Source organism: Trachypithecus francoisi, unplaced genomic scaffold (assembly GCF_009764315.1).
Source record: "Trachypithecus francoisi isolate TF-2019V2 unplaced genomic scaffold, Tfra_2.0 Lachesis_group10, whole genome shotgun sequence".
NCBI classification, from domain to species: domain Eukaryota; kingdom Metazoa; phylum Chordata; class Mammalia; order Primates; family Cercopithecidae; genus Trachypithecus; species Trachypithecus francoisi.
The window spans coordinates 27,748,449-27,776,364 of record NW_022681455.1 but is presented as its reverse complement, the minus strand read 5'-3'; the positions used below and the strand labels follow the sequence as shown (position 1 = coordinate 27,776,364).

At 43.4% G+C, this 27,916-nt stretch overlaps 1 protein-coding gene and 2 non-coding genes across 3 annotated transcripts; 1 reads left to right on the top strand and 2 right to left on the bottom strand.

Moving 5' to 3' along the window:
* Positions 1–4,652: 4,652 nt before the first annotated feature.
* TRNAD-GUC lies at positions 4,653–4,724 on the top strand. Its single transcript has one exon. It is a non-coding gene; the product is annotated as a tRNA-Asp (tRNA).
* A 6,376-nt stretch (positions 4,725–11,100) lies between these two features.
* TRNAK-UUU lies at positions 11,101–11,173 on the bottom strand. Its single transcript has one exon. It is a non-coding gene; the product is annotated as a tRNA-Lys (tRNA).
* A 13,089-nt stretch (positions 11,174–24,262) lies between these two features.
* On the bottom strand, positions 24,263–27,847 carry LOC117086841. Its single transcript, XM_033216457.1, has 2 exons — positions 27,803–27,847; positions 24,263–26,970 (listed from the first exon to the last, which is right to left on the bottom strand). The coding sequence occupies exon 2, from the start codon at positions 26,452–26,454 to the stop codon at positions 24,904–24,906; it is 1,551 nt and encodes a 516-aa protein (XP_033072348.1). The 5' UTR covers positions 26,455–26,970; positions 27,803–27,847; the 3' UTR covers positions 24,263–24,903.
* Between the last annotated feature and the right edge of the window lie 69 nt (positions 27,848–27,916).

Genomic DNA, 27,916 nt, shown 5'->3' with positions numbered 1-27,916 from the left:
AGACAGATGCCTTCCGCTTATCTCAACTGCAAAGAGGCCTTCCTCTTTTACTAAACCTCCTCTGCACAGACCCTTTATGGGTATCGGGCTGGGGGATGGTCAGGTCTTTCCCTTCCTAGGAGGCCACATCTCAGGCTATCACATGAGGAGAAACTTTGGACAATACCTGGCTTTTCTAGGCAGAGGTCCCTGCGGCCTTCCGAAGTGTATTGTGTCCCTGGGTACTTGAGATTAAAGAATGGCATGACTTTTAACAAGCATACTGCCTTCAAGCACTTTTTTAACAAAGCACATCCTGCATAACCCTAAATCCATTAAACCTTGAGTCAACACAGCGCATGTCTCTCCTAGCAGAGGATTGGGGCTAGGGTTACAGATTAACAGCATCTCAAGGCAGAAGAATTTTTCTTAATACAGAACAAAATGGAGTCTCTTACGTCTACTTTTTTCTACACAGACACAGTAACAGTCTAATCTAGCTTTCTTTTCCCCACATAATGTCAGGTAATCCACCCGCCTCAGCCTCCCAAAGTGCTGGGATTATAGGCATGAGCCACCGTGCATGGCCAGCCCTAGTTTTTAAAAGAAAGTTTTATAATTTTCAAAGGTCAGAAAATGTTGATTTCTACTTTTTCTATATTTTAGAGTATATTGAGGATTTTTTTGTGGGGTAGGAGCAGCTAATATATGAATAATTTTCTTGCATATATTATGCATATACAATGGGAAATTTTCTCATTTCAGAGTGCAGACTTCAAAAATCTTTGCATCAGGCCTTTCACACATCAACCAATGAGCCTCTGAGTTGTTTCCAGGCATATTTAATATTGTTAACAGTTCTATGAGCAATTATGCACATACAGCATGGTGCAGAGTTACAAGTGTTTTGTGTGTGTGTGTGTGTGTGTGTGTTCCTAGAAGAAAAATTGTCAATTTGTTAGATTTTGTAAATGTTTAACCTTTTGAGATAATGACAAACCATTTTTCAGGGTTGTAAAAATGGATGCCTCTCTTGGCAATGTATTAGGGATACTACTATATATCTAAATAGTCAACTGCTGTTATTTTTGCACATTTCATTTTAATCTGATCAAGTAGAGGTTAATAGTATCTTATTGTAGTGATGGTTTGTATTCCTTTATCACAATGAGGTTGAACATATCTACATATGTTTGGATTTATACATTTGAATTTTCTTCTAAATGTCAGTTTATTTATCTATTTGATTATTTCATGTATATATTTGACTTATTTACATGTGGAAGTCTTGCTACATTTTTTTATCTTCCTCTTTATCTAATCCCTTGCAATTCAATTCAATTATTTGGATGCAGTTTATTCTTTCTCAGAGTAACTTGTGTTTTCAATTTAATCTGTAATTACTTTCATAATTATCAAGGTTTTCTTAAACCTGGAGCATTTTTGTGTCTTGTTTAACCAGTGTTTCCAATCTTTATTACTTCCAATACATATTCTCATATATGTGGTAACCACTGCCTCTTGCTTCTCAAATTCTTTCTTCACCCTTCTCCTTCACCTTTTTCCCACATCAAAGAGGGTTGAACTCTGACTGCATTTCCCAAGCCTGCTTCACATTTGTCTGCAGCTCAGTTTAGTCAACAAAATGCACTGGTGGGTGATAGGAGAGTAAAAGGAATAAAGGAGTCAGATAATTTCTACCACTGTCTGCCTGCTTTGGGCACCATCTATGGGAACAGCTGCATGTTCTCCTTCACTTTAGCTCTTACTGGACAGGACAAGTACGATTAAACCTTAAGCCAGATAATTTCAATTCCTAGGCTCTAATAATGCTGTCTCTTCCAGAAAGTGTGATGGTACTTGCTTCCGTTTGCTGGGGGAGTTTAAGGATCTCTTCATGTGCAGAAAGCATTAGTTTTTGAATGTGAGTTAAATATTGGTAAAATGCTGAGATTGGATGTTGAGTAGCAAAAGAGGTAGAGTTCACTTAGCTGTTTTTGCTCAGACTTACTCATCACCCATACTCTTTTGTGCTCTACACTGCAATGATGTAAACTGCGTTTCCCAGACTCCCTTGTCAACTGACTTCTGGCTGAACTTAACCAATGTTAGGCACTGAATGGAGATGAAAGGGAAGAAGGAAAAGTGGAAACAGGGTATTACCCATCCCTCCTGGGCTTCTGCTACATCTTAATGTGTCAAGAGCCTGAAGGGTAAGCCTGCTGCGGCTTCAGGTTCTTCCAGGTGGCAGAGGCTTTTGGCCTTTAGTGATTTCCAGTTCTTGCTAATCTCTGTCCCATTTGTCATATCAGTTTCTCTATCACTTGTGTAGCCAATTTCTTGTATTAAATGTCTCCATCTTACTACCTAACTAGTGTATACACAGTCCTGACTGATTTGTATAAATACTAGTAAGAATTGCAAATTTTGTTCTTGACATTTATGTCCTTGATCTTCATGGTGTTAATCTTTTTTTTTTTTTTTTAGACAGGGTTTCTCTCTTGTTGCTGAGGCTGGAGTGAAACGACATTGCCTTGCATCACTGCAACCTTCACATCCCAGGTTCAAGCGATTCTCCTGTCTCAGTCTCCCAAGTAGCTGGGATTACAGGTGCCTGCCGCCGAGCCCGGCTAATTTTTTGTATTTTTAGTAGAGACAGGGTTTCACTATGTTGGCCAAGTTGGTCTTGAACTCCTGACCTAGGCAATCCACCCACCTCAGCCTCCCAAAGTGCTGGGATTACAGGCATGAGCCACCACGCCCAGCTCATGGTGTTAATCTTTACCCAACTTCGTGTTTCCCTCTATAAGAATATTATATTCCTGGCTTCATTCATTAAATACCCCCAACTCTCCTATGATCTGGCATAACCCTCAGTCAATATACCAGAGTTTATACATGTATGGGTTTTTCTTTAATGAGCTCTTTTTTGTATTTTGTCAACTCAAGATTTTATATCAGTACCTGTTTTAATATATGAATTTCTGGAATGTCTAATAAGTCCTGCAAGTTTGTTGGCAATTCTCTCCTTATTTTTAGTAAGTGTTCTTGCTATTATAGTTCCTATGCACTTCCATAAAATTTTACAACCAGTTTATCAAATTCTTGGAAAAACACTTTTGGAATTTATGTTGAAATTACACTGAATCAATAGATCAGTTTGGGAAGAAATTATATGGTTGAGATATTAAGTCTTCTTATCTGTAAACATGATATGTTTTTCCACTTATTTAAGTTTTCAGTTTCTATTTTGAAAATAAGCTATTTTGTCATTCTACCTGTTCTGATATTTTTAGAAAGTTTGTAATTTTTATCTATTTGTTATGTTCATCATTACGTTATTATTTAAGAGCTTGGTTATTGTGTTTCTTTAGACAATCTCTTTGTTTCCTTAGTTTGAACAATTAACAATGCAAGATTGCATATTCTTCCTCCCCGCCTCTCTTCCCTCTCACCCACAGCCAATTGTAATCAGTAATTTTAGAGCTCTCAATGTTTACTCTGGTGTAGTTAATTAAGCTCATGCATATAACACTGCTTCATTCTTAGTTGTAGTGGATTAAAAATGTTGCCCCCAACTTTGTGTCCATCCAGAACCTCAAAATGTGACTTTATTTGAAAATACGGTCTTGGCTGATGTAAGTAGTTAAGATGAGGTCATACTGGATTAGGGCGAGGCTTAAATTCAATGACTGGTGTCTTTATAAGAAGAGAAAGCATACAGAGACATAGAGAAAAGAAGGCCACATAACAACAGAGACAGAGATAGGAATTACGCAGCTACAACCCAAGGTACGCTAGAGGTTTCCAGGAGCCACCAGAAGCTAGGAAGAGGCAAGGAAATATTCTTCCCTAGAGCCTTCAGAGAGGGTGACTGCAGACACTTTGATTTCAGACTCCTAGACAACAGAACTGAGAGCAAATTTTTGTTTTAAACCACCCAGTTTGTGACATGTTATGGCAGTGGTAGAAAACTTGCTGATTTTCTCTCAGTACACACTTATTCAGATTTCTGATGCACATCAGGTTGCCTTTAATTCCCTGTTACATCAAATTGGTACAATTAATATCTTATTTCTGTGAAGCCACTTATTGAACTCAGCTGGAATTTCACTGAAACACATTCCTAGGAATGGGATTTCTACTACTAAACGGCTATACAAAAATAAACACGTATTTAATGTCAATGCTGCAAAATCTAAAACCTAGACTTCAAGATCCTCCCTTTATGAAAGGAAATGTAGAAATTAATATATGTATATTTTTATCATGGTAAACAGAAGCAGAGGCCATCTAACTCACACTGGTCTGAGAAAAAATCCTGGGGGACGGTGACCTTGAGGTAAACCTATAATGAATAAACTTGAGTTGAAGAAGAAAGGAGGATATTTCGAGCATAGGAAGCTTTTTAAGTTTACTGTACTCCTTACTACTAATGAAGATTTCTTTGCTATTCATGACCTAGAACTATTTTCAGCAAAGTCATAATCTTTTGCAGAACTGCCGTTTTCAGATTTTTGAAGCAACATGGGAAATCTGTTTTATAGAATCTTATAACAACTTTTTAATATGAAGATTAGCATTTTTTAGGGCCTCTGTCAAGAAAAAAAATTCAGTAGCCAATGTATGAATACTACTTCAATAGAGTTTCTTTTCACAACTTACCGAAAGAGTCCTCGTTAGTATAGTGGTGAGTATCCCCGCCTGTCACGCGGGAGACCGGGGTTCGATTCCCCGACGGGGAGGAAAGTAGATACTTTTGATGCCAACCTAAACAATTCCAATGTTAAAAAGCAAGTCAAGCCTTAAGAAGGCCAATCTTAGGAAGCATGTCTTTCTGGTATTTATTTATTTATTTATTTATTTATTTATTTATTTATTTATTTATATTTATTGAGAGGGAGTTTCACTCTTGTTGCCCAGGCTGGAGTACAATGGCGCGATCTCAACTCACTGCAACCTCCCTCTCCCGAGTTCAAGCGATTCTCTGCCTCAGGCTCCCGAGTAGCTGGGATTACAGCCATGCGCCACCCAGCTAATTCTATATTTTTAGTAGAGATGGGATTTCTCCATGTTGGCCAGGCTGGCCTCAAACTCCCAACCTCAGGTGATCCACCCACCTCGGCCTCCCAAAGTGCTGGGATTACAGGCGTGAGCCACCGCGCCTGGCCCAGGTTTTGTCATTTTAAGTCGGATTCCTGCGTATTGGTTTATCAGTGGGTTCACGCAGCAAGCCATCACCTGATGGAAGTCCACTGCCACCTTCTCTCTGGGAAGAGAGGTCACCGAACGCGCCAGTATTCAAAGTGTGTTCAGCTGGCTCTAGAAACACGCCAGGATCTCTAATTGGGAATTCTCATTCCTCGACTGGTTGTTGGGAACAAGAAATGCGTTTTTCTTTGCCTTCGTGTGTTCCAAGCATGCTAGCTGGTGAGAGTCGTTTGAGGCTGGCCTGCCACAGGAGTGACTTTGAGGCAGAAAGGGCCGAACTACTGGGGTGCGTGGTGAAGTTTACATTTAGGCTGCATCACTTGCAAATTGGGCGATGTCTTGGGTTATTTTGTCCTCTCCTTCCATCTGTGAATTTAATAATTTGTATCTTAGGATTCTTGGGGAAATTAATAAGTAAATGATAAATGGAAAACTGATTAATAATCTATACAGGAAAGGCCCGGCGTGGTGGCTCACGCCTGTGATCCCAGCACTTTGGAAGGCGGAGGCAGACAGATCACGAGGTCAGGAGTTGGAAACCAGCCTGACGAACTGGTGAAATCCCGTCTCTACTAAAAATACAAAAAGTAGCCAGGCAGGGTGTCGTGTGCCTGTAATCATAGCTACTCGGGAGGCTGAGGCAGGAGTATGGCTTGAATCTGGGAGGTGGAGGTTGCAGTGAGCCGAGATGGTGCCACTGCACTCCAGCTTGGGCAACAGAGCGAAACTCCATCTCAATAATAATAATAATAATAATAATAATCTATACAGGACAGTAAAATGTAATATCTGGGGTTATATTTTCTACTGGAAATTAATTATATTTCTATCAAACAAAATTTATTTGAGTTGGTATGGACTAATATCATTTGCATTACTATGAGTTATCTACAAGTCAACTTTTCTCCTGCGGAGTCCTAGAACAGTTTAACAAATAAAAATTTGGTGAAAGGTACACACTCACAATCAAGTAATTTCCAGAGGTCTATTACACAATGCCCAACACTTCACTGAAAAGACACCCAATCATTTCTGTTGCCCATTTCCAAGATTCTGACAATTTTTTGTAACACATGAAACTTTAAGTTGTTATGCACCGTTTCAAATCGAGTTATTAAGGAGGAGTTAGCAGGGACAGAGACACCTTTAACCAGGTCACTTAGTTCTGTCCCTCTGTTTATCCAGTTGTAAATTTGGTCAGTGTATGTTTTTAACTTTATTACCACAGTTGGATGGGATATTTTAAATCTTACTCTTTCCTTAGTTTATACTGTTTCTTAGGGACTTCATATGAACAAAGATGAGTGAAAACAAATGCATTCTCTGGCAGTTCTACAAGATCTTTCTTCTCTCACTCCCTACTTGCTCTCCCTCATTTAGAAGATCTGTTGTTTGTGGTATGAAGAGACTTCAGCAGGCTTCAGTAGATGGCATTAATATTTCAGGATGCGTGTTGCTTCTGTTGTCCAGGTCTGACAAAAAGTCCACTGAGTCAACCGAGACAGTCAAAATCTGCCAGTACAGAGATACAGCCAATCTAAGGCTCTGCAATCCAAGTGACTGAAGGAACTCACACTGCAGCCTTGACCGCTTGGGCTCAAGCAGTCCTCCCACCTGAACCTCCCCAGTGGCTGGGACCACAGTCGTACGCCACCATACCTAGCTAATTTATTATTATTATTTTTTGAAGAGACAGGGTCTCACTATTTTACCCAGACCAGTATCAAACTCCTGTGCTCAAATAGTCCTCCTGCCACGGCCTTCCAAAATGCTGGGATTGCAGGCATGAGCCACTGCACTTGGCCCTCATTCCTTTTTATAACTACATATTACACCATTATGTGTGAAACAATAGTTCATTCAATAAATATCCTATGTTTGGTAGTTTAGGTAGTTTCCAGTATTTTGCAGTTTCAAGTAGTCCTGCAGTTAATGTGTGTAGATAGTTTCTTATTGTTGGAAATGTATCTTAAGTATAAATATTTCAAAATGGGAGTGCTACGTTGAAGGATGAGTAAGAAAGCAAGATGTTGATTGGTTTGTGGCTTGAGGTGTATGTATTTTATAATGCTAAAGGACTATCCAACTATTCTTAAGAGTGTCTTAGAAAGTGGTAATAATTTTGTCAAAGTTCAGCATCTAATAATAGAGGAGATAATTATATAATTTTATTTTTGCACATGAAGAGCAATAACCCATCCCTTTATTGTGAGGTCCTTTGTGAATGTTTGTATGTCTTTTTTTTTTTTTAGACAGAGTTTCACTCTTGTCACCCAGGCTGGAGTGCAATGGTGCAATCTCAGCTCACTGCAACCCCCTCCTCCTGGGTTCAAGTGATTCTCCTGCCTCAGCCTCCTGAGTAGCTGGGATTACAGGTGTCCACCACTATGCCCAGCAAATTTTTTTATTTTTAGTAGAGACGGGGTTTCACCATGTTGGCCAGGCTGGTCTAGACCTCCTGACCTCAGGTGATCCACCCACCTTGGCCTCCCAAAGTGCTGGGATTACAGGTGTGACCCACCGCACTCAGCCAAATGTTTGTATGTCTTGAGTGAGTGCGTGTGTCAAATAAGTCTCCACAGAGAAGAATGCCATCAATATAATATCACACCTATATTTCTGGAGAAAATTGGTTGCAGTTAAGATCTTGCTGGCAAAGATTATGTGCTATGGCAAGCCATATGAGATAATCCATGGTAGAGAGGTAAAGGTGTACTGTGTTCCCTCACAGATGCAGGCAAACTGAGAAGATTTGAGGCATTGAAATAGCCACTAAACAAAACGTAGTAGACAAATCTATAACTACAGAGTATGTATCAGTTAACAATTAGATGGAGTCAGTAATTACAATAATATTTGGTATAAGGACCTTAAGGGGTGGGACCATGGAATTAAGGTTACAGTAATCTTCCATTAGGAGGCATTCATGCTTTCCAAGTTTAATAACAAGCTAACCTGGGCTATTCAATGAGAAACTGTAGGGATAATCACCCCTTCTCTAAACAGAGCTTATACAATGGGCTCAATACTTGAAAGTCTTGTTTTAATTTATATTAAATTAAATATACAGTCAAAATATCCCATTACATGTAGCACTTTTTAAAATCTCTTTTCTACCATCTTTTAATACTGATAAAGCAATTTCCACAGTACTCACTTTGACAAGGCAAATGCTTATGCGAGCAGAAAAAGTCAGAGAATGTAAAATTTGGGAAGGAAGAAAAACCTGAATCTAATGTTCCCAGGCTACAGAAAACTCATAAAATCTTAAAATTAACTTGGGTTCCACTTCGCTTTGTATAGCTTTCACCCTTACGTGCTCAGAGCTATGCCTACACTCACCCTCATATCCATCTCGTTCTTTGGCCAGAGGTTCCTAGTACATAATATTCAGAGAAGAAAGAAATGCAGGAGACTCTTGGGATGAAATGGAGGGGGATGGAGGAAATGGATGAAAACAGAAGGAAAATAAATCAAGAATGAATAATAAAATTGTACTTCTGTGTTGAGTTGAACCAATTTATGTGAATCCATAGAACTGTTTTCCTGGCAACTTATGCAAAGTCAGATTGCACAGCAGATGCATGCTGGACCTACAACACAGACCTCCATGGGTGAAACCATACTAACATTTTCAATATGGCACTGTGGACTCCAAAATTATTCTGTTTTCCCCAACTCTGAGTCCCCCAGGAGAGAAGAACAACACAATTTATGTAAATCACAGCCACTGCTTTCTGTTTCCTGCCCTGTCCCATACCTGACAAAATCTAGCCTTTCATCATTTTCCATGGTTTAGGTTTATTTGTTTATTTGTTTATTTATTTATTTATTTACTTATTTTGAAACTGACATTATTGCAGGAAACATTGTGAAGTCTCTTGTTGTCTTGGTTCTTACCTCATTGCTTCCTTTCTTCCTCTGCAAAGGTGCTCATGCATGACTAAAGGTCGAATATGACAGTGGCAGCAAATATTATTTTTTCAACATCCAGGTCATTCTTGTCTTTGAATGAGATGGACCTTAAGATAAGATGTGATGAAACATATTAGAAGAGGACATGGATTAATATGGAATCTCTGATGTTCAAGGTGATGCATTACCAAGCGATTCATTCAACTTTGCCCTTATGGATGGGAAAGGAAACACTTAAGTAGCAAATGAGAGGTAACAGAGAATGAAAGGTAGAAGAAAAGAGAAGACAAGAGGGAAAAGAAGAAGGGCCTAGGGAAAGGTGGAGGAGAGGAGAAAGGAAAAGTTAGCATTAGGATGGGTGTGCTAAAAAGGGAGAAGCACGAGAGACATGGGAAGTGGTCTTCTACGTCTGCAAAACCCTTGGAAGTGGGCAGTCATTCCACTTCCCACCCAACCCTAAATAATCCAGGAAATCCCAATTGTGAAAGTGCAGAAAAAATTTGAAGGGGACAACAGATTTAAATCCTCTGTCTTGTGTTGTAAGTTATAACTTTCATTCTTCTTTCCCTATCTTTTATTTTTATTTATTTATTTATTTATTTGAGACTGAGTCTCACTCTGTCACCCAGGTTGGAGTCCAGTGGCATGATATTGGCTCACTGCAACCTCCACCTCCCAGGTTCAAGCAATTCTCCTGTCTCAGCCTCCCGAGTAGCTGGGACTACAGGTGCATGCCACCACACCCAGGTAATTTTTGCATTTTTAGTAGAAATGGGGCTTCACCATGTTGGCCAGGCTGGTCTTGAACTCCTGCTCTCAAGTGATCTGCCCACTTTGGCCTCCAAAAGTGCTGGGATTACAGGGGTGAGCCACTGCGTCTGGCCTCTTTCTGTATCTTTTAATTCCTCTGAAGAGGAAACCTTGTTCACTCCAGTCATTACTAAATTGGACACATCTCCTCAAGTTCAGGAAGAAACATGAGTCCCCAGGTGATTGAGACACACTTTGGGAGACCCTGAAAGTCTTTAAAACCCTGAATTCCTCTCACTCTTCTTATAGATCTCATCATTTCACCAGCTGAATTAGGACCTAAGAGAGAGTTGGAGGTTCAGTCTGGGGAACAGCAGACTTTTGACCTTTCAATACCTGTTTCTGCTAAAAGAATACTTCATTTTTATGTCAGGTGCAACCAGGGACTGACAATTCCTGCTGCCCTGCCTACTGAAGGATTTCTGAGGTCCACTTGGAAGGTGGGAAAACTTCCACAACTTTAAAAAAACAGGGTTTCTCTGACAGAAATCTTGTTAGCTTTACTTCTCTTCTCTAGGGTACATATGACTTAGTGAAAATGAGGGAACAGTCATAAAGAATATGCACTTACTGTGCTCAGAGTATCCACTAGGTAAAAACCTCGACTTTTTGTCCAAAACCCATTTCAAGTCTTATAAAAATCTATAGTGCTGTACACAGAAAAAATGCACAGAAGCCCATTTCTGGTTTTGTTTTGTTTTGTTTTTGTTTTTGTTTTTAGATTATATCTTAAGGTGAGGACAGTAGCTTTGTAACGAAAGCACAAAATGGATGACTAACAATTTCAAAATCTGTCTGGATTTTAGTTTGTAAGTGTTTCTTACAGGGTTTTGTGTACTACCATCTTATCTAAGACCTGGGAAACTCAGAGATGAACAAGACAAAGGCCACTGCTCTTAGAGTCTACATGCTACTAGGGTCCTCCCAAACTGCAACACCCTCTAGAATGAGGTAGTTATCCCCCACCAGGTAAGAGAATTTGAAAATGGCTATCCAATAACTCCAGTGCAAGTTACTTGCTATAGTATCTTTACCATAACCCTAAATTTTCTAGCAAATACGTGATTTAGTCTTTGGAGGGTATAAGTAAGTTAAACCTAGCAAAGGGTACGAGTGTTTCGACATATATGGCAGAAGTTTTCTGTTTTGACTTCTACATGCTGCAGAAGTCAAAACTACACTTAACGCCTGGACAGGGACTTGAACCCTGGACCCTCAGATTAAAAGTCTGATGCTCTACCGACTGAGCTACCCAGGCCCTTTTGCTAAATCCTTCTTCATTCTTTAAATAATGTAATCCCACTAGTAATTGGATTGCCATGAAAAGCTGCAGGAAATCCATGGTTTTCGGAAACTACCAGGGTTGTAGCTCAATCACCTAAGCCATTTAATCACCAAGCAGATAATTTAACCTCTACACTGTACTTTCATTTCAGCCTATTCATGTACACAATTGCAGGGAGAATGAAGATTATTCCTATATTGCCAAAGGGAGTTCGTTGCTCTGGGCAGAGGGGTCCTGGGAGACCGAATTTGCGGGCTCCCTAGCCATCTTGGAGGGAGGAACCAGGAGGTGGAGACAGTTTTAAGGAACGATTGGCCTAATTGAAGAGAATCCTCGAGAGGATTAAAAAGTGTGGAAGGAAAATGAAGGTTCTCTGTTGCCCCATTTGGTATTTTTCCCACACTTTCAGAAGTGGAATGTCTAGGTTCTTCAGAGGTAGGAGGAAATAAAAATACAAGTCCCCCTCTAATTTTCTCTTCGCATTTTGTCTGGAGCCCCAACTCATTCAAAGACAAGAATGGCTTGGGAGTTCAGGAAATAGTGCTCGTGGTTTGTTCAGTATTCTTTAATTCTTGAGATATTTTGAACACCTGTAAAGAGGGACCATGGGGACAAAAACCCCACAGCAAATTTGGCAGAAGAGGAAGACAGGAAGAGACTTGTTCCATGAGGAGCTGTGCCAGACCTGGACTGCCTAATCCAGGACTATTTATTTTTGAGTCAGTAACTCTATTATTTAAAACATTAGGCCGGTCGCAGTGGCTCATGCCTGTAACCGCAACACTTTGGGAGGCTGAGATAGGTGGATCACTTGAAGCCAGGAGTTTGCAACCAGCCTCGCCAACATGGCGAAACCCGGTCTCTAATAAAAATACAAAAAAAAAAAAAAATTGGCTGGGCTTGGTGATGCGCACCTGTAATCTCAGCTACTCGGGAGGGTGACACAGGAGAATCACTTGAACTCAGGAGGCAGAGGTTGAAGTGAGCCAAGATCGCACCATTGCCCTCCAGCCTGGGCGACAGAGCGAGACTCCATCTCAATCAATCAATCAATCAATCAGCAAGCTTTTCTTTTTTCTTTTCCTTTTTTTTTTTTTTTTTTAAGACGGAGTCTCACTCTGTCGTCCAGGCCAGAGTGCAGTGACGCAATCTCGGCTCACTGCAAGCTCCGCCTCCTGGGTTCAGGCCATTCTCCCGCCTCAGGCTCCCAAGTAACTGGGACTACAGGCGCCTGCCACCACTCCTGGCTAATTTTTTCTATTTTTTGAAGTAGTGGGCAGAAGGGGAGGCTGAGGCAGGAGAATGGCGTGAGCCCGGGAGGCGGAGCTTGCAGTGAGCTGAGATCGCGCCACTGCACTCCAGCTTGGCGACAGAGCGAGACTCCGTCTCAAAAAAAAAAAAAAAAAAAAATTACCCCTACTTCCTGACAGTATCCAAAGCACAGCAAAGCCCTACTTTCTTTAAGCCTCTCTCAAATCACCCCGCCAAAGTCTAAATTTTATAATTTGTTTTCTAACACCCTATTAGTGAGACACCCGTGGTTTCCACTATGTGTGTTCACCCTCAATGCAATATGTAATAAACCCAACTCCAGGTGTGTCCCTGGCGGCCTTTGGTGAGAGTGCCTTGGCACCAATCAGTTTTATGTATTTATCTGTCTCCCTCCACTGCTCCACTTCTGTATCTTTGGTACCAGTTACAGAATCAGAACTTGGCTGTGCATTCAACAAATATTTGTGAAATGAATAAATGAATGAAAAAATCAATAAAGTCAGCTTTGCCCACAAGAAAGCCCTGAGCAGGGCAGGCCAAGAAAGCAGCAAATCTTGCCATATGCCTGGCTTCCAGAAAGGTTGGATTAGCATAGTTGGAATAAAGCAGGCTATTTTCTTTCAGGGCAGCATGCCAATAATAAACTTTTTGATAGTCCTGCTCAAAACTATTCTGGATGTTTCACTACCTTCCATCATTTAGATATTATAGCTCTGCCAAAGCCTGCCTCCAGTTGTGTTGGTTCTGGGGGGGGGGAAAAAAAAAGCCCTTCTTTAAGCATTTAAAACATTCTTTCACTGGTGAGAATTTCTACTTTGATTTAGTTTTCTAGTCTGTTAATTTTGGCTTCTGATATTGTGAGCATGGGCTGACAAATTGTGATGATGGCCTTGTATGGGGTAGAACCTAGTCTATTGATTGTTAAATAGGCTTCTTGCCCATGGATCACATCCTTTTACTCTTCCCTATGGATAAAGCTATTGGCTCTTATTCCTCATGTGGTGCATCTGATGCCCACCATCATCTAGTCCAAACCATCACCACCTTTTTCTGGACCACCGCAAGGTTCTTATAAGGGTGGAGCCTGAATTCAATCCCACTTATATCTGACTCAAGGTTTTCATTCTTTCCACATCTCTAAATGTTATTAAAATATTTTACATGCTACAGCTAGATCAAGAAATTATTAATACAAGTCCTAGCTATTTGGGAGGCTGAGGCAGGAGGATTGCTTGAGACCAGCAGTTCCAGGCTGTGGTACACTATGATCACATCTGCAAATAGCCACTGCATTCCAGCCTAGGTAACCAAAGAAGACCCCGTTTTTGTTGTTGCTCTTGTTTTAAAATGACAGACAAGTAAACAACAACAAGATCAACTTCTCTTTGGCCATTGTCCATTCACAAAATAGCCTGCAACTCTCCAATAACTTATTTACAATGTGTCTATAATGCTGGAAGCCCTTCACTACGAAATAAAAGCAGGGACAGCTATGAGCCTCTCACCTTCATCACTGAAAGGAGGGAGAAGGGAAGGAAGATACAGTTTATTGCTTGGTAATAGCCATTAACCCTTTTTACTCGTACCTCTATTAGCACATATAGAACCATATATCACATTCCTTCACTTTCGTATCCCCTTTCCCCAGGCTATCAGGAAAAAATGAATGAGAGGAAAAAATGAGAGAGAGAAAAGCCAGCGGGTGAAGAAAGTGCTGGAACAAGTGGGGGATCTGGGGAGAAACACAGGAAAAATGTGCAATATGCCGCCACCTAAACTTAGAAGGACGATTTGGATGCTGGAAGACAGGTTTAAAGGGGGGGCGTTCAAGCCTTTCTCACTGGCTCCCTCCTTACCTATGTTACTTTTTCAATTTAATTGTGAGAAGAGAGTGTAAGCATCACAACAAGCTAGCAGAAAAGATCTCCACAGCCATCACTAACAAGATCTACAGATATGTGAAATTCCCACTCCGTGGGGACTGACTTGGATTGTGGGGCTGGTGGGTGAGTGGGAGGAGGGAAACTTGGTGGGCAAGGAATTAAGGGGAGGTGTGAGCGGGAGCAGGCTCTCAATACACCAGGCTCTTTGCCTCTGGGGCTGCCTTAACTGCGTGCCATAGTGATAGTCTCCAGCTTCCATCAAAACTCAGCTTTACTCCTCTTCTGTTTTGCAATTAGTTTAGTTTTCACTGTACAACTGAACACAGTCTCTGGAACAGATTGACTATTGATTACGGTAAGTAGATGATTGAACCACCCACTCCATGCAGGTGTCAGGATGGCCGAGTGGTCTAAGGCACCAGACTCAAGCTTAGGCTTCCCCCTCTGGGCGTTCTGATCTCCAAATGGAAGCAGGGGTTTGAATCCCACTTCTGGCATACCTATTTTGCATATGCCACAGATTCAAGATCTGCAACTTCTCATGTTAACTGTTTTACTACCCTACCCTTTTTAAAAAATTCTTTGGCAGACTCACCAAATGTTGCTCTTCCCCACTTTCTTCATTAGAACATTGCCCTTTCAGCTCTTTTTGGACCAGTGTGGTTTAGAAATCCTTTCCCTCTTTCTTCTTTCCTCTGTCCTTTCAATAAAAAGTACATATTTACAAATTTCTACGTGGAATAATAGTAATAGCTCAGTCCTAAAATCTAGGCCTTAAAATATAGATAAGGAGAGGGCTATTCGTTCCTATTTTCAGCCCTTTAACTTCTCTGTGAGAGTAAGTGGCAGGCATTTTGAGCATGCTTCCATATTTCTGCATGTCGTTCCTTCTCCATTGTCCTCACCAGAGCTTCTTCTTTTTCTTCACCTGCTGGCCTTCTTCTTTCATTCCTCATATACCTTCTCCCCATCACTTTACTCGCTGGCTTTTATCTCTCTCATTTTTTCCTCTCATTCATTTCTTCTTCTTCTTTTTTTTTTTTTTGAGACAGAGTCTCGCTCTGTCGCCCAGGCTGGAGTGCAGTGGCCGGATCTCAGCTCACTGCAAGCTCCGCCTCCCGGGTTTAAGCCATTCTCCTGCCTCAGCCTCCCGAGTAGTTGGGGCTACAGGCGCCCGCCACCTCGCCCGGCTAGTTTTTTGTATTTTTTAGTAGAGACGAGGTTTCACCGTGTTAGCCAGGATGGTCTCAATCTCCTGACCTCGTGATCCGCCCGTCTCAGCCTCCCAAAGTGCTGGGATTACAGGCTTGAGCCACTGCGCCCGGTCTCATTTCTTCTTGATAGCCTAATTGTATGGTGGGTGAAGTAAGGAGATGGGATGTGATATATTCTATGGCATAAGATAAGAGAGATGTGAGAGTCAGAAGAACGAGAACAGTGGTTCTCAACTAGGAGTGATTTTGCCACAGTCTAGAGATATTTCTGGTTGTCACACTGGGGAAGGGTGCTACTTGCATCTAGTGATTAGTTATCAGGGATGCTGCTAAACATTCTACAGTGCATGGGACAGCATCTGCAACCAACTAAGAATTATCTAGCCTAAAATGTCAATAATGCTGAGATTGAAAAACCCTGGATTAGGAAGAACCTCTCTGTTTTGTAATCACTATTGAGTAATAAGTCGTGTGTTAGTTTCCTTTTGCTATTACAACAAATTAGCACAAACTTGGTGACTTAACACAAATTTATTCTCATACAGTCAGAAGTCTAAGATCAAGCAGGACTTTGTTCCTCCTGAGGCTTCAAAAGAGAATCTGTTTCCTTGCCTTTTCCAGCTCGTAGCGGCCACCTGGATCCCTTGGTTCAAGGAATACAGTCCTCCATTTTCTTTTTCCTTTCTTTTTTTTCTTTTCTTTTCTTTTTTTTTTGAGACAGAGTCTCGCACTGCTGCCCAGGCTGGAGTGCAATGGTGTGATCTTGGCTCACTGCAACCTCTGCCTCCCAGGTTCAAGTGATTCTCCTTGCCTCAGCCTCCCAAATATCTGGGATTACAGGTGTCCGCCACCACGCCCAGCTAAATTTTTTGTATTTTTAGTAGAGATGGGATTTCTCCATGTTGGACAGGCTGGTCTCAAACTCCTGACCTTGTAATCTGCCCACCATGGCTTCCCAAAGTGCTGGGATTACAGATGTGAGCCACCACATCTGGCTAGTCCTCCATTTTCAAAGCACATGCATCAATCTATCCTCTGGTTGCATCATCACATATTCTTTTTCTGTCTCTTTCACTCTTGACTTCCCTTTTATAATATTGGGCCCAACTGGATCATCTGGGATACTTTTCTCATCTCAAGATCCTAAACTTAATTACTTTGCAAAATCTCTTTTGCCATGTAAGGTAACGTATTCATAGGTTTCTGGGATTAGCATGTGGACATCTGTGAGGGGCCACTATTCAGTCTATCACAAGTGGTTTCCTGATTTGATTAAGGTGAAAGATGTTCATGCACTGGTTAGTTTTCATACTAGTATTTATTAGCCCTCTAATTAGTAGCTTTCAGAGGCTTTCATTTCCCATGAAAGATAATACAAATATTATAAGCAACAATTGGCAATTGGGTATCTAATTTTACCCATTTTGTGTGTGGTTGGTGATCTGGTGGTGCTTTGTTTGCTTGGTTTTGCCTACTTAATTAAATTTGTTTGTTTCTCAGATAGAATACCCAGAATATTACTTTGAAACAATGTAGAGAAGTAATACCATGAGAACTTTGAGTCAAATATTAGGAGTTTGAATTCAAGTCCCCCAAATGAACTCCTCTAAAAGGTAAAGTTTTCTTGTTCCTAGAAATGTCATCAAATTCCAGTAGCTGACAATTTCAAGTATTCCCGCCCTACTTCATATTACCCTAGTCCAACACGATCTATGTTATGAGTCAGCCAATGTTTTCTGTAAAAAGACCAGATGGGTCAAGAGGAAAACTCAAGGATATTCTGTAAGTTTTAAATTGTAAGAGAAAAAACAACATTTGTTTGTTTGTTTGTTCTGAGAAGGAGTCTCACTCTGTAGGCCAGGCTGGAGTGCAATAGTGCAATCTCAGCTCACTGCAACCTCTGCCTCCCAGGTTCAAGTGATTCTCCTACCTCAGCCTCCTGAGTAGCTGAGGTTACAGGCACCCGCCATCAAGCCAGGCTAATTTTTTTTATTTTTGTAAAGACACGGTTTCACCGTGTTGGCCAGGTTGATCTTGAACTCCTGACCTCAGGTGATCCACCTGCCTTGCCCTCCCAAATTGCTAGGATTACAGGCGTGAGCCACCATGCTCAACTGAGAAAACAACATTTTTAACAAAATTCAAAATATAACTATAGAATTGAGCAAATTTTTTTCTAGTATAGGCCCACTAATGAAAAGAATGAAATTCTTTTGGAGGGAATAATGTTTCAGTTACTTGAAATTCTAAGTCAGCATTCCCTATTATCAAGTAAACTAAGCAGTGTTGGTAATATCTATCCAGACATCAGGAGCCAGGGAAAATCATTCAAAGGCATTTGCCTTTGTTGTAATTGACTACTAACATTATTCACAATGTTTTCAGCTCTTAGCAGAGTTCTGTTCTGAAGGTCGGCTGTTCAGATTTCTATTGGAACTAACTCACAGAATAGAGTTGCTTTCTCTTCTCTCCTTTTCATCTTATTTCCAACCAAATTTTGGTTTCTCACTGTTTGCTTTGGTTCAGTTAAATAATCATAGGCACAGAATATTTGTCATTCTTAAATAATACGTTTTATCTTAGTTATTAGAGATTGTACAGTGAACTTAAATTCTGCAGCATTGCTCCGTACTCCTTCAGATTTTTAGTTATATCATCTCTATATTGTCACAGCATATACCATTTCCATTTTCTCCAGTTACTCTTATCTTTCTCACTGTTTTGGTGATCTGCAGTTTAATACATTCAGTGCCCCATGTTAATTGTTTTGCTCCAATTTCCCCATTTTAATTGTTTGTTTGTTTGCCTAGAATAATACTTTGTGTAGTTGTTTATTGAAGGAAAGTCTATGTGATCAATATATCCTGACCTCTTGCATTTTAAGTGGTTTATCCAGAATATTTGACTTAAAAATGCAGCTTTCTGAATATATATAACCCCTTATTCACCCTATATTTCCTTGAGTGTATAGTAGGTGTTACTCTACTGTGTTCAGGCATTTGATGCTGTTGTAGAGAAATCAGATGCCAACATGATTTTCTTTCCCCTAGCGTTGACTTGACCTTTGTAGCTGCTACCCAAATTATTTCTTATCTTCAAAGTCAAATAACAGTACTAGAAATTATCCTGATTATTTGAGATCAATTTTCTCTGGTATGCTTTTTGATCTTTTAGTAGATATATTCAAATTTTCTTTTAGATTATAAATATTTTCTCATGTAATGCAAATTCTGCACTGTTTCAATAATTCTTATTTTAGAGGGGGGAATTCCACTTATGTGGGTTTGTTGCTGTTGTTGTTTCGAGACAGAGTCTCACTCTGTCGCCCAGGCTGGAGTGCAGTGGCAAGATCTTGGCTCACGCAATCTCCACCTCCTGGGTTCAAGCAATGCTCCTGCCTCAGCCTCCCAAGCAGCTGGGATTATAGGCGTACACCATCATGCCCAGCTGATTTTTGCATTTTTAGTAGAGACGGAGTTTCACCATTATGGCCAGGCTGATCTCAAACTCCCAGCCTCATGTGATTTGCCGACCGTGGCCTCTCAAAGTGCTAGTGTTGTGCCCCAGTCCTTTAATTCCCCAAAGAAGACCACCAGAGTCCAGAGTCAAAGCCAAACGGCAAGGATCCTTAATACCAGTTCGAACCTGGACTCCCGACCAAAAACTGTTCTAGAGCCCCCAGCTGGGTCTGAGACAGCGTTATATAGTCAGCAGTAAACAGGCACAGAATCACAGGGGATTTTGTGCAATACAGGTTTGGGATTGGCTGACATTTGAACAAGGCGATTTGGCCGTTTATGATTGGTTCCCGCCTTTTGGGAGTTTCAGTTATTCTTTCAAACACTCATGACCTTTATCAGGGGACTCTCCAGGTGGTGTTTTTTTTTCCAAAGTTGAGACATATGGAGGAATGTGTTTGTGTTGGTGCTGGGCTCAGGAAGTTGAGATATATGGAGGAATGTGTTTGTGTTGGGCCCAGGGCTGAGGAATGTGTGAGTGTGTTTGATCTCTTTCATTTCCCCCTTTCTCAGGAGACTGAGGGTCCAATCTTGGATCCCTATAAGGTTATCTCTGCTTCTTCTGCACCCCTGAGGTCTAGGGGTTGATATTGGGCGCGGAGAACCATAAGTTGGATGGTGTTGAACCTTTCTCTAACAAATTGCAATATTTTATTAATAACGCATGGTCCTATTGTGAACAGGAGCAAGAGGGTTATCAGTGGCCCAATGAAAGGGGCTAGGAGAGAACATGGAAGAGTTCCACCAGTTATTAGCGGCTGAGGCAAACTGCTGCCTCTTCATTTCTAGTCTTAACTTGTGTAACTGTTGTACCCGACTTTCCACTAGCCCCAACTCATTTATATAAAAACAGCACTCTTTTTTGAGGAACATACAGGTGCCCTCTTTCTCAGCGGTGAGTAAATCTAAAGCTCTCCGATTTTGGAGGGTTACTTGTGCTAGAGAGGTGAGTTGCCCCTGGAGGGAGGCAAGGGATTCAGCCGACGCTTCCATTGCGACGGAGAATTGCTGGAACAGGTTGTCGTTTTCCACTATTGAATGGCCTAGTGCCCCCCCCCCCCCCCCGCCGCCAACCCAGCTGCAATAAGGGATTTGGAAAGGGAGATTCCAGTGACAAGGGGTAGGAACACTGCCCGTTTATGTCTAAGGGCCTCGTCAAAGACGGCACCTGTCCAGCCCAGGAACTCAGCTGGTGTCAGTAAAGTTAGCCGGGGGACCAGAGTGACAGGGAGGCATATCCGTCCGTCAGGAGACTCCCCAGACAAATTTTTAAACAGTGTACCATTGCACCAGAAAAATATGCCAGGTGGGGCATACAACGGGGTACTAGGGAGGGCAGCTGTGTGGTTACAGAGACTGGAGTTGGTAGCCGAATAGCAGTAGGGGAGCTTTTCTTGGTTCGGATTACGGTATAGGAGGACGTTTGACACCGGAGCAGCAGACGAGGGTTTTACAGTTTGGTTGCTGGGTGAGGTAGACAGGGGGACAGCAGTCAGTGGCGCACGCCCTAGAGCTGCTCACATAAAGCAAGAAGACAAGTCGCCTAGGCCGGTAAGGTTGGCGACCATTAGCCCCTCCTGCAGTAGGGTTAGCCACGAAAAGGGACGTAGGTCCTGTAACAGTTTTTCTTCCTGTTGGTGGATGTTCCCGTGGACTAGGGACTGGACTTGGACTAGGCTGCGCCACAGATATAGGTGACTACTGGGCCAAGTACTGGTGGAGGAATAGTAGACAGCCCCATGCTGTGGCGAGGTCCACCGGGAATCCCATGGGTCTTTAATTATCCAAGTATAGGTGCCTGCACCGTGATAGAAGTTCCACCCGGTTTGTGTCCACTCTCTGACCGAGTGGGTTTTACAGTAGCTATAGGGGCATCCTGCACTCATTCGCTTCCAATAATTTTTACAGTTGTGTTGGGCCTGATCAAATTCGAAGCAGATCGTGGGTAATGCCGGTTTGGCAACCTGAAACCCAGTGAAGTTGAGGTAAATTGGGGTACTACATCCAGAGGGGGGCAATCTGCACTAGCTAGCAATTTGCCGGCTTGGGAGGTTTCTCCTGGGTGGGTTTGGTTCTCATAGAGCCAGAACATTCAAACAAAGGGGTTAGTAGCTGGATTTGCAGTGAGCGGGGACGATAAGCGCAGGAGGCACAAAGTCACAAAGAAAGCTAACATAGTTACAGTGGGTTGCGGCGCCGGCGCAGTGTCAGCTTCAAAGGATTGTCCTTAGTTCGATCTATTGTCCAAGTATCCGCAGTCCCTGGCATCTCCACGCCTTGCTGGAGGAGATCTGCCGCTGGGTTCACCGGCCTGACGTGGGTGTGATGGATCCACGACGCGATGCCCTCAACCTTGAGAGCAGTAGGGGTGGTTAGGAGTACCTGGAATGGTCCTTTCCACCGTGGCTCTAGGCTTTCTTGCCGACGCCGCTTGACCAAGACCCAATCTCCTGGTTGATGTGAATGAGGTGTAGGCGAGGGTCTAGACTCATACAATTCTCGCAGTCGAGGCCACACTTCCTCCTGGGCTCTCTGTAGAGCTTGCAAGGAAAATAAGAACTCAGAAACACTTTCTAAGTCTGGGTTCAACAGGTCACTTTTTAAGCTGGGAATTATAGGTGGGGGGTGACCATACATGATCTCATATGGGGTAAGTTTTAACCTATAGGGGGTGTTACGAGCCCTAAACAGAGCGTAGGGGAGTAAGACTACCCAATTAGCGCCAGTCTCCATGGTCAATTTCGTTAAGGTCTCTTTTAGGGTCCGATTCATTCTTTCTACCTGTCCTGAACTTTGGGGTCGGTAAGCACAATGTAATTTCCAATCAGCCCCAAGGATGGAAGCCAGGTCCTGACTTACCTTAGCGGCGAAAGCCGGTCCACTGTCAGACCCTATCTGGACAGGAAAGCCATACCTTGGGAGGATTTCTTCTAAAATTTTCTTTACAACAACCTGTGCAGTCTCGCGTTTGGTTGGGAATGCCTCAGTCCATCCTGAAAAAGTATCTATGAAGACTAATAAGTATCGGTACCCATATTTACCTGGTTTAACCTCAGTGAAATCCACTTCCCAATAGACTCCAGGCCTGGTCCCTCTTAACCTCGTCCCAACAGTTTGGGACTGACTGTAAGCATTGTTGAGTAGACAAACCTTGCAGTTTGCAGCTATCTTGCCGGCCTTTTCAGCCACATGCCTAATTTTAAGCTTGGTGTGTCTGATTAAGTCTATCATCCTTTGGGCCCCCAAGTGAGTGGACCTGTGGATACGTTCTAGCACTTGCTATCCCAGCCTTTCAGGTAGGATGATGTTGCCACATGTATCTGTCCACCATCCATCTTGAATCTGTTTCATTGGGAGCTTGTCTATCCACCGTAGGTCTTCTTCTGAGTATTCAGGGTTATAGGGTTAATCTCGAGATCCTGGGTCAGGGAGTTGGAGTGCAAGGAGCCGATCGAGAGCTTTTGCAATTTCTTTGGTAGTGGAGTCCGCTAGGTTATTGCCCCGCGCGACTGGACTGACTGGTTTCTGGTGTCCTGGGCAATGCACGATGGCCAGTTTCTTTGGCCTCCACAGGGCTGCTAGTAAATCAAGGATTTCTTTTTTATTTTTAATGTCCTTTCCTTCTGCTGTGAGCAAACCTCTTTCCCTGTAAATAGCCCCGTGCACATGTGCTGTGGCAAAAGCATACCGGCTGTCAGTGTAAACTGTCAGCTTGTGGTTTGCCCCTAACATAAGGGCCTGGGGTGAGTGCTATAAGATCGGCTTTTTGTGCCGACATCCCGGGGGGTAATGGCTCGGCCCAAATTACCTCAGTTTCCGAAGTTACTGCTGCTCCTGCATACCTCTGTCCTTGGTGGACAAAACTGCTTCCATCGGTGAACCAGATGAGATCGGTGTCGGGTAGTGGGTGGTCTTGTAGGTCTTCCCTGACTCCGTGTACCTGGGCCAGTATCTCGGAGCAGTCATGGAACGGGGTTTCTAAGTCTGGATTTGGCAATAGTGTCGCTGGGTTTAGGGTCGTTGGGGGCAGGAAAGTTATCCTGAGGGGGTTCAGCAGTAGCCCCTGATAGTGGGTGAGCCGGGCATTGCTAATCCATCGATCAGGCGGCTGTCTGAGAACGCCTTCAATGGCATGTGGAGTAGTGACTCGTAGCTCCTGTCCCATGATAAGCTTATCAGCATCCTGCACCATCAGGGCCGTTGCCGCGATTATTCGGAGGCAGGGCGGCCATCCTGCGGCTACGGGGTCCAATCTTTTTGACAGGTAGGCCACTGACCTCCGCCAGGGGCCTAAATACTGAGTTAATACCGCTTTGGCAACGCCCCTGCTTTCGTCCATGTATATATAAGTGGAAGGGCTTGGAGACATCAGGGAGTCCCAGCGCGGGGGCTGATAACAGAGCGGTTTTGATCTGTTGGAAGGCCAACTCAGCCTCTTCCGTCCAATTGAAGGGCTGCTGTTCCTTTGTTGCCTGGTATAGGGGCTTGGCTAACTCTGCAAACCCGGGTATCCATAACCTACAGAACCCCGCCGACCCCAGGAATTCTCTTACTTGTCGCGTTGATTGGGGTCTAGGGATACGTAGGACTGTCTCTTTCCGGGCACTGGTTAACCAACGTTGCCCCCCTTTTAACAGATATCCCAGATAGGTTACCTCTGATTTGCAGATTTGAGCCTTTTTTGCTGAGGCCCAGTAGCCTAGCTTCCCCAAAGTCTTTAGGAGGTCTTCGGTTCCTTGAACAAAGGCTTCCGGGAATTTGGCCGCTACTAAAAGATCATCAACATACTGCAAAAGAGTTATTTCGGGGTGTTGCCGTCGGTACTCACCCAGATCTTCGTGGAGGGCTTCGTCGAACAGGGTTGGCGAGTTCTTGAATCCCTGTGGCAATCTGGTCCATGTTAGCTGGCCGTTTATACCCCTCTAGGGGTCTGTCCATTCAAATGCAAAAAGCTCTTGACTTTTGGGAGCCAAGGGTAGGCTGAAAAAAGCATCTTTTAAATCAAGGACAGTATACCACTGTTTTTCAGGGTTCAAAGTACTTAAGAGGGTATATGGGTTGGGTACGGTGGGGTGTATGTCCATGACTCTTTTGTTGACTTCTCTTAAATCTTGCACCGGCCTATAGTCTTTACTATTAGGTTTACGGACAGGTAACAACGGTAACAATGGAGTGTTCCACGGCGAGTGGCAGGCGCATAGAACTCCTTGGTCTAGAAGCCGGCGGATGTGGGGCGTAATTCCCTTTTTGGCCTCTAGGGGCATTGGGTACTGCCGAACCCGAACTGGGTCTGTCCCAGGCTTAACTTTAACAAATATGGCGGGGCGGTGTTTTGCCAGCCCTAAGCCCCCGGTTTCTGCCCATGTTTCTGGGAAACGCTGGAGCCAGGAGTTGATATCTTGATCAGGAGGCACTTGCTCCTGATGGAGTGTATATTCATCCTCCAAGGTGATAGTGAGGATGGATATTGGCTTGTTTTGAGAGTCAGTCACTTTGGGACCCCCTGACTGGAAGTGAATTTGGGCTCCCATTTTTGTTAATAGATCTCTCCCCAACAAGGGGCAAGGGCTCTCGGGAATAACTAGGAAGGAGTGAGACACCTTTCCTGTTCCCAAGTCTACGGTCCTCTGAGTTGTCCAAGGATATTTTTTAATTCCTGTGACTCCTTGTACCCAAGATGAATTATCAGACAATTTTCCATAAGGCTTGACCAAGACTGAATGTTGCGCCCCGGTATCGACTAGGAACTGAACCGGGGACCCATCCATTTGCAGAGTTACCCTAGGTTCGGGGAGGGTGTCCGAACCCCGTCCCCCCTAGTCGGAATCCTGGGTAACAAGTATGGGGGTAGGTCTTCGCAACCCTGAGTCCGACTGCCTCTTTTTCTTTGGGCAGTCTTTAATCCAGTGGCCACGTTCTTTACAGTAAGCACACTGATCTTTTTCTAACTTTTGCTTAGGGCCTTGTGCTTGTTTTTTTCTTTGGTTTTTCTCTGCTTGAGGGAAGGCAGCCACCAGGACCCTGGTCATCTCTTTGGTAGCTTTTAACTGCCTTTCTTCTGGGGCATCCCTATTGTTGTATACCTTACTGGCAATGCGGAGGAGATCCTGCACCTGTTTTCCTTCTAAATCTTCTAGTTTTTGTAACTTTTTCTTAATATCTGGTGCTGCCTGGTTTACAAAGGACATTACTACCGCTGCCTGATTCTCAGGTGCTTCTGGGGCCATAGGGGTAAACTGTCTGAAAGCTTCCATTAACCTTACTAGATAAACGGTAGGGCTTTCTGTCTTTCCCTGCAACACTGAATACACTTTAGCTAAATTAGTGGGCTTGCGAGCTGCCGCCCAGAGACCTGCCATTAGAGTCTGGCGGTAAATGAGCAGTCGTCCCCTACCTTCTGCTGTGTTGTAATCCCATCTAGGTCTGGTCAGAGGGAAGGCTGCATTGATGAGGTCAGGATTGGCGGTCGGTTGGCCGTCATCTCCTGGAACCAGTTTTCTGGCCTCAACCTGTATCCTTTCTCGCTCCTTCGTCGTGAATAGAATCCGGAGGAGTTGCTGACAGTCGTCCCAAGTAGGCTGATGGGTAAACATAACACTGTCTAATAATGATGTTAGGTCCTTAGGGTTGTCTGAGAACCGGGCATTCTGGGATTTCCAGTTATACAGATCACTAGTGGAGAAGGGCCAATACTGGAGGCGGGGGAGCCCAGTATCACCGGGGGGTCCTATTTCCCTGAGGAGCAGCGCTGTAGTGGAGTCGGGGGGCCAAGAAGCCTGTTTGCGTTGGGTATGGCCGGGCATCCATCCCGCCGGCCCCCCAGGACTGCTTTCGCTTCCCACCACTGCCGGTGCTGCCGCGGCTTCTCGGTTTTCGCGTTCTCTCGGGGAAGCAGCCGGTGGAGCCTGGAGCTGAGGACCCGGGTGTGTGTAAGGCGGGGGTTCTAACAACAGGGGGTCTTGGCTGTCAGACAACACAGGGGCAGGAGGGGCGGATGGGATCTTTTGTCTCTGGGAATTTTCCGCAGGCCGCGTGACTAACGCCTTACAGGGCTCAGGGGCTAGCACGAAAGGGATCAGCCAAGGTAGCGGATCTTCCACAAGGTCTTGCCATACCAAGGTGTAGGGGATCTGATCAGGATGCCCCGAACGTCCTGGTAGGAAGATTTTAGTTTTGACCTTAGTGATAATAGGGAGGCAAAATGTTCCCTCGGGAGGCCACCCTACGCCGAAAACGGGCCATTCTGAGTGGCAGAAAGTTATCAATTTCCCTTTCTTTAGCTCTACACTAAGGTCATAGCCCCTAGCTTTGACATCTTTAAAGTTATTTAAAAGGAGAGAGAGAGGAGTACTCTGGGCGCTGCCCATTTCAGGAACCCCTGGAGGTAGAGAAAGGGATACAGAGAAATATCAGTAACAGGACTTGAAGTAACTTTTGTCTCGTCCAGCGGCTCCTGAAAAGTGAAAGTGAGTTCTAAACAAGTAACAGTCTACAACAGCAACAACAGACAACAGTTCTGCAAGCGCGTTTCTGGTTTAGTTCCCGATCAGAATCAGACGGGCCAACAGAATACAGAGGCCCCAGATGGGCACCGGAGGACGTCTCCTACCGGTCCCTGGTGGCTGTCTTATAGCGCGTCCGCCAAGACTATGCCAACCTCAGTACAGATCCCGCGGGATTCCTTAGAGAGACAAAGACGAACAGAGACAAAGCCGGCTCACTTACTGATCAGTGATGATCCGTTGACCTGGGGTCTGGTGGGCTTGGGGGAAATCCCAGACGAGCCCCCAAATGTTGTGCCCCAGTCCTTTAATTCCCCAAAGAAGACCACCAGAGTCCAGAGTCAAAGCCAAACGGCAAGGATCTTTAATACAAGTTCAAACCTGGACTCCCGACCAAAAACTGTTCCAGAGCCCCCGGCTGGGTCTGAGACAGCGTTATATAGTCAGCAGTAAACAGGCACAGAGTCACAGGGGATTTTGTGCAATACAGGTTTGGGATTGGCTGACATTTGAACAAGGCGATTTGGCCGTTTATGATTGGTTCCCGCCTCTTGGGAGTTTCAGTTATTCTTTCAAACACTCATGACCTTTATCAGGGGACTCTCCAGGTGGTGTTTTTTTTCCCAAAGTCGAGATATATGGAGGAATGTGTTTGTGTTGGTGCTGGGCTGAGGAAGTTGAGATATATGGAGGAATGTGTTTGTGTTGGGCCCAGGGCTGAGGAATTTGTGAGTGTGTTTGATCTCTTTCACTAGGATTACAGATGTGAGCCACCATGTCCCTCCACACATCTGTGTATTTTTAAAATCTCCCTTGCCTATATTCTGCATTAGCAGTTGGCAAAATTTTTCTGTAAAAGATCAGATAGTAAATATTTTAGGTTTTGCAGGCCATATGGTCTGCAGCTACTCAACTCTGGCACTGAGAAGGGTAGTATGAAAGCAGCAACATATAATATAATAGCACATGAATGAGTATGACTGTGTTCCAAAAACCTTTATTTAAATAAAGCCTAATTTGAATTTTAAACTGAAAATAAATTTTCATATCATTGTTTATATGTTATAAAATTATTTTCATTTTTTGAGCCATTTAAAAATAGAAAAAACATTCTTAGTTCAAGTGTTATGCCCAGACCGTTTGTTCCCCAAAGAAGACCACCAGAGTCCAGAGTCAAAGCCAAGCGGCAAGGATCTTTAATGCAAGTTCGAACTTGGTCCCTCCGTTCCACAACATACAAGAGGGCCCTGAACAATGCGTGCGCTTGCCTTTTATAGCCTAATGTAAACAGGACTTGTAAAGTTACAGAGGAACGAGGGAATTCTCT

What these genes read in the sequence shown, in the direction of transcription:
- LOC117086841 (XM_033216457.1), bottom strand. Translation starts at nt 26,454, where the DNA reads ATGGGCAGCGCCCAGAGTACTCCTCTCTCTCTCCTTTTAAATAACTTT.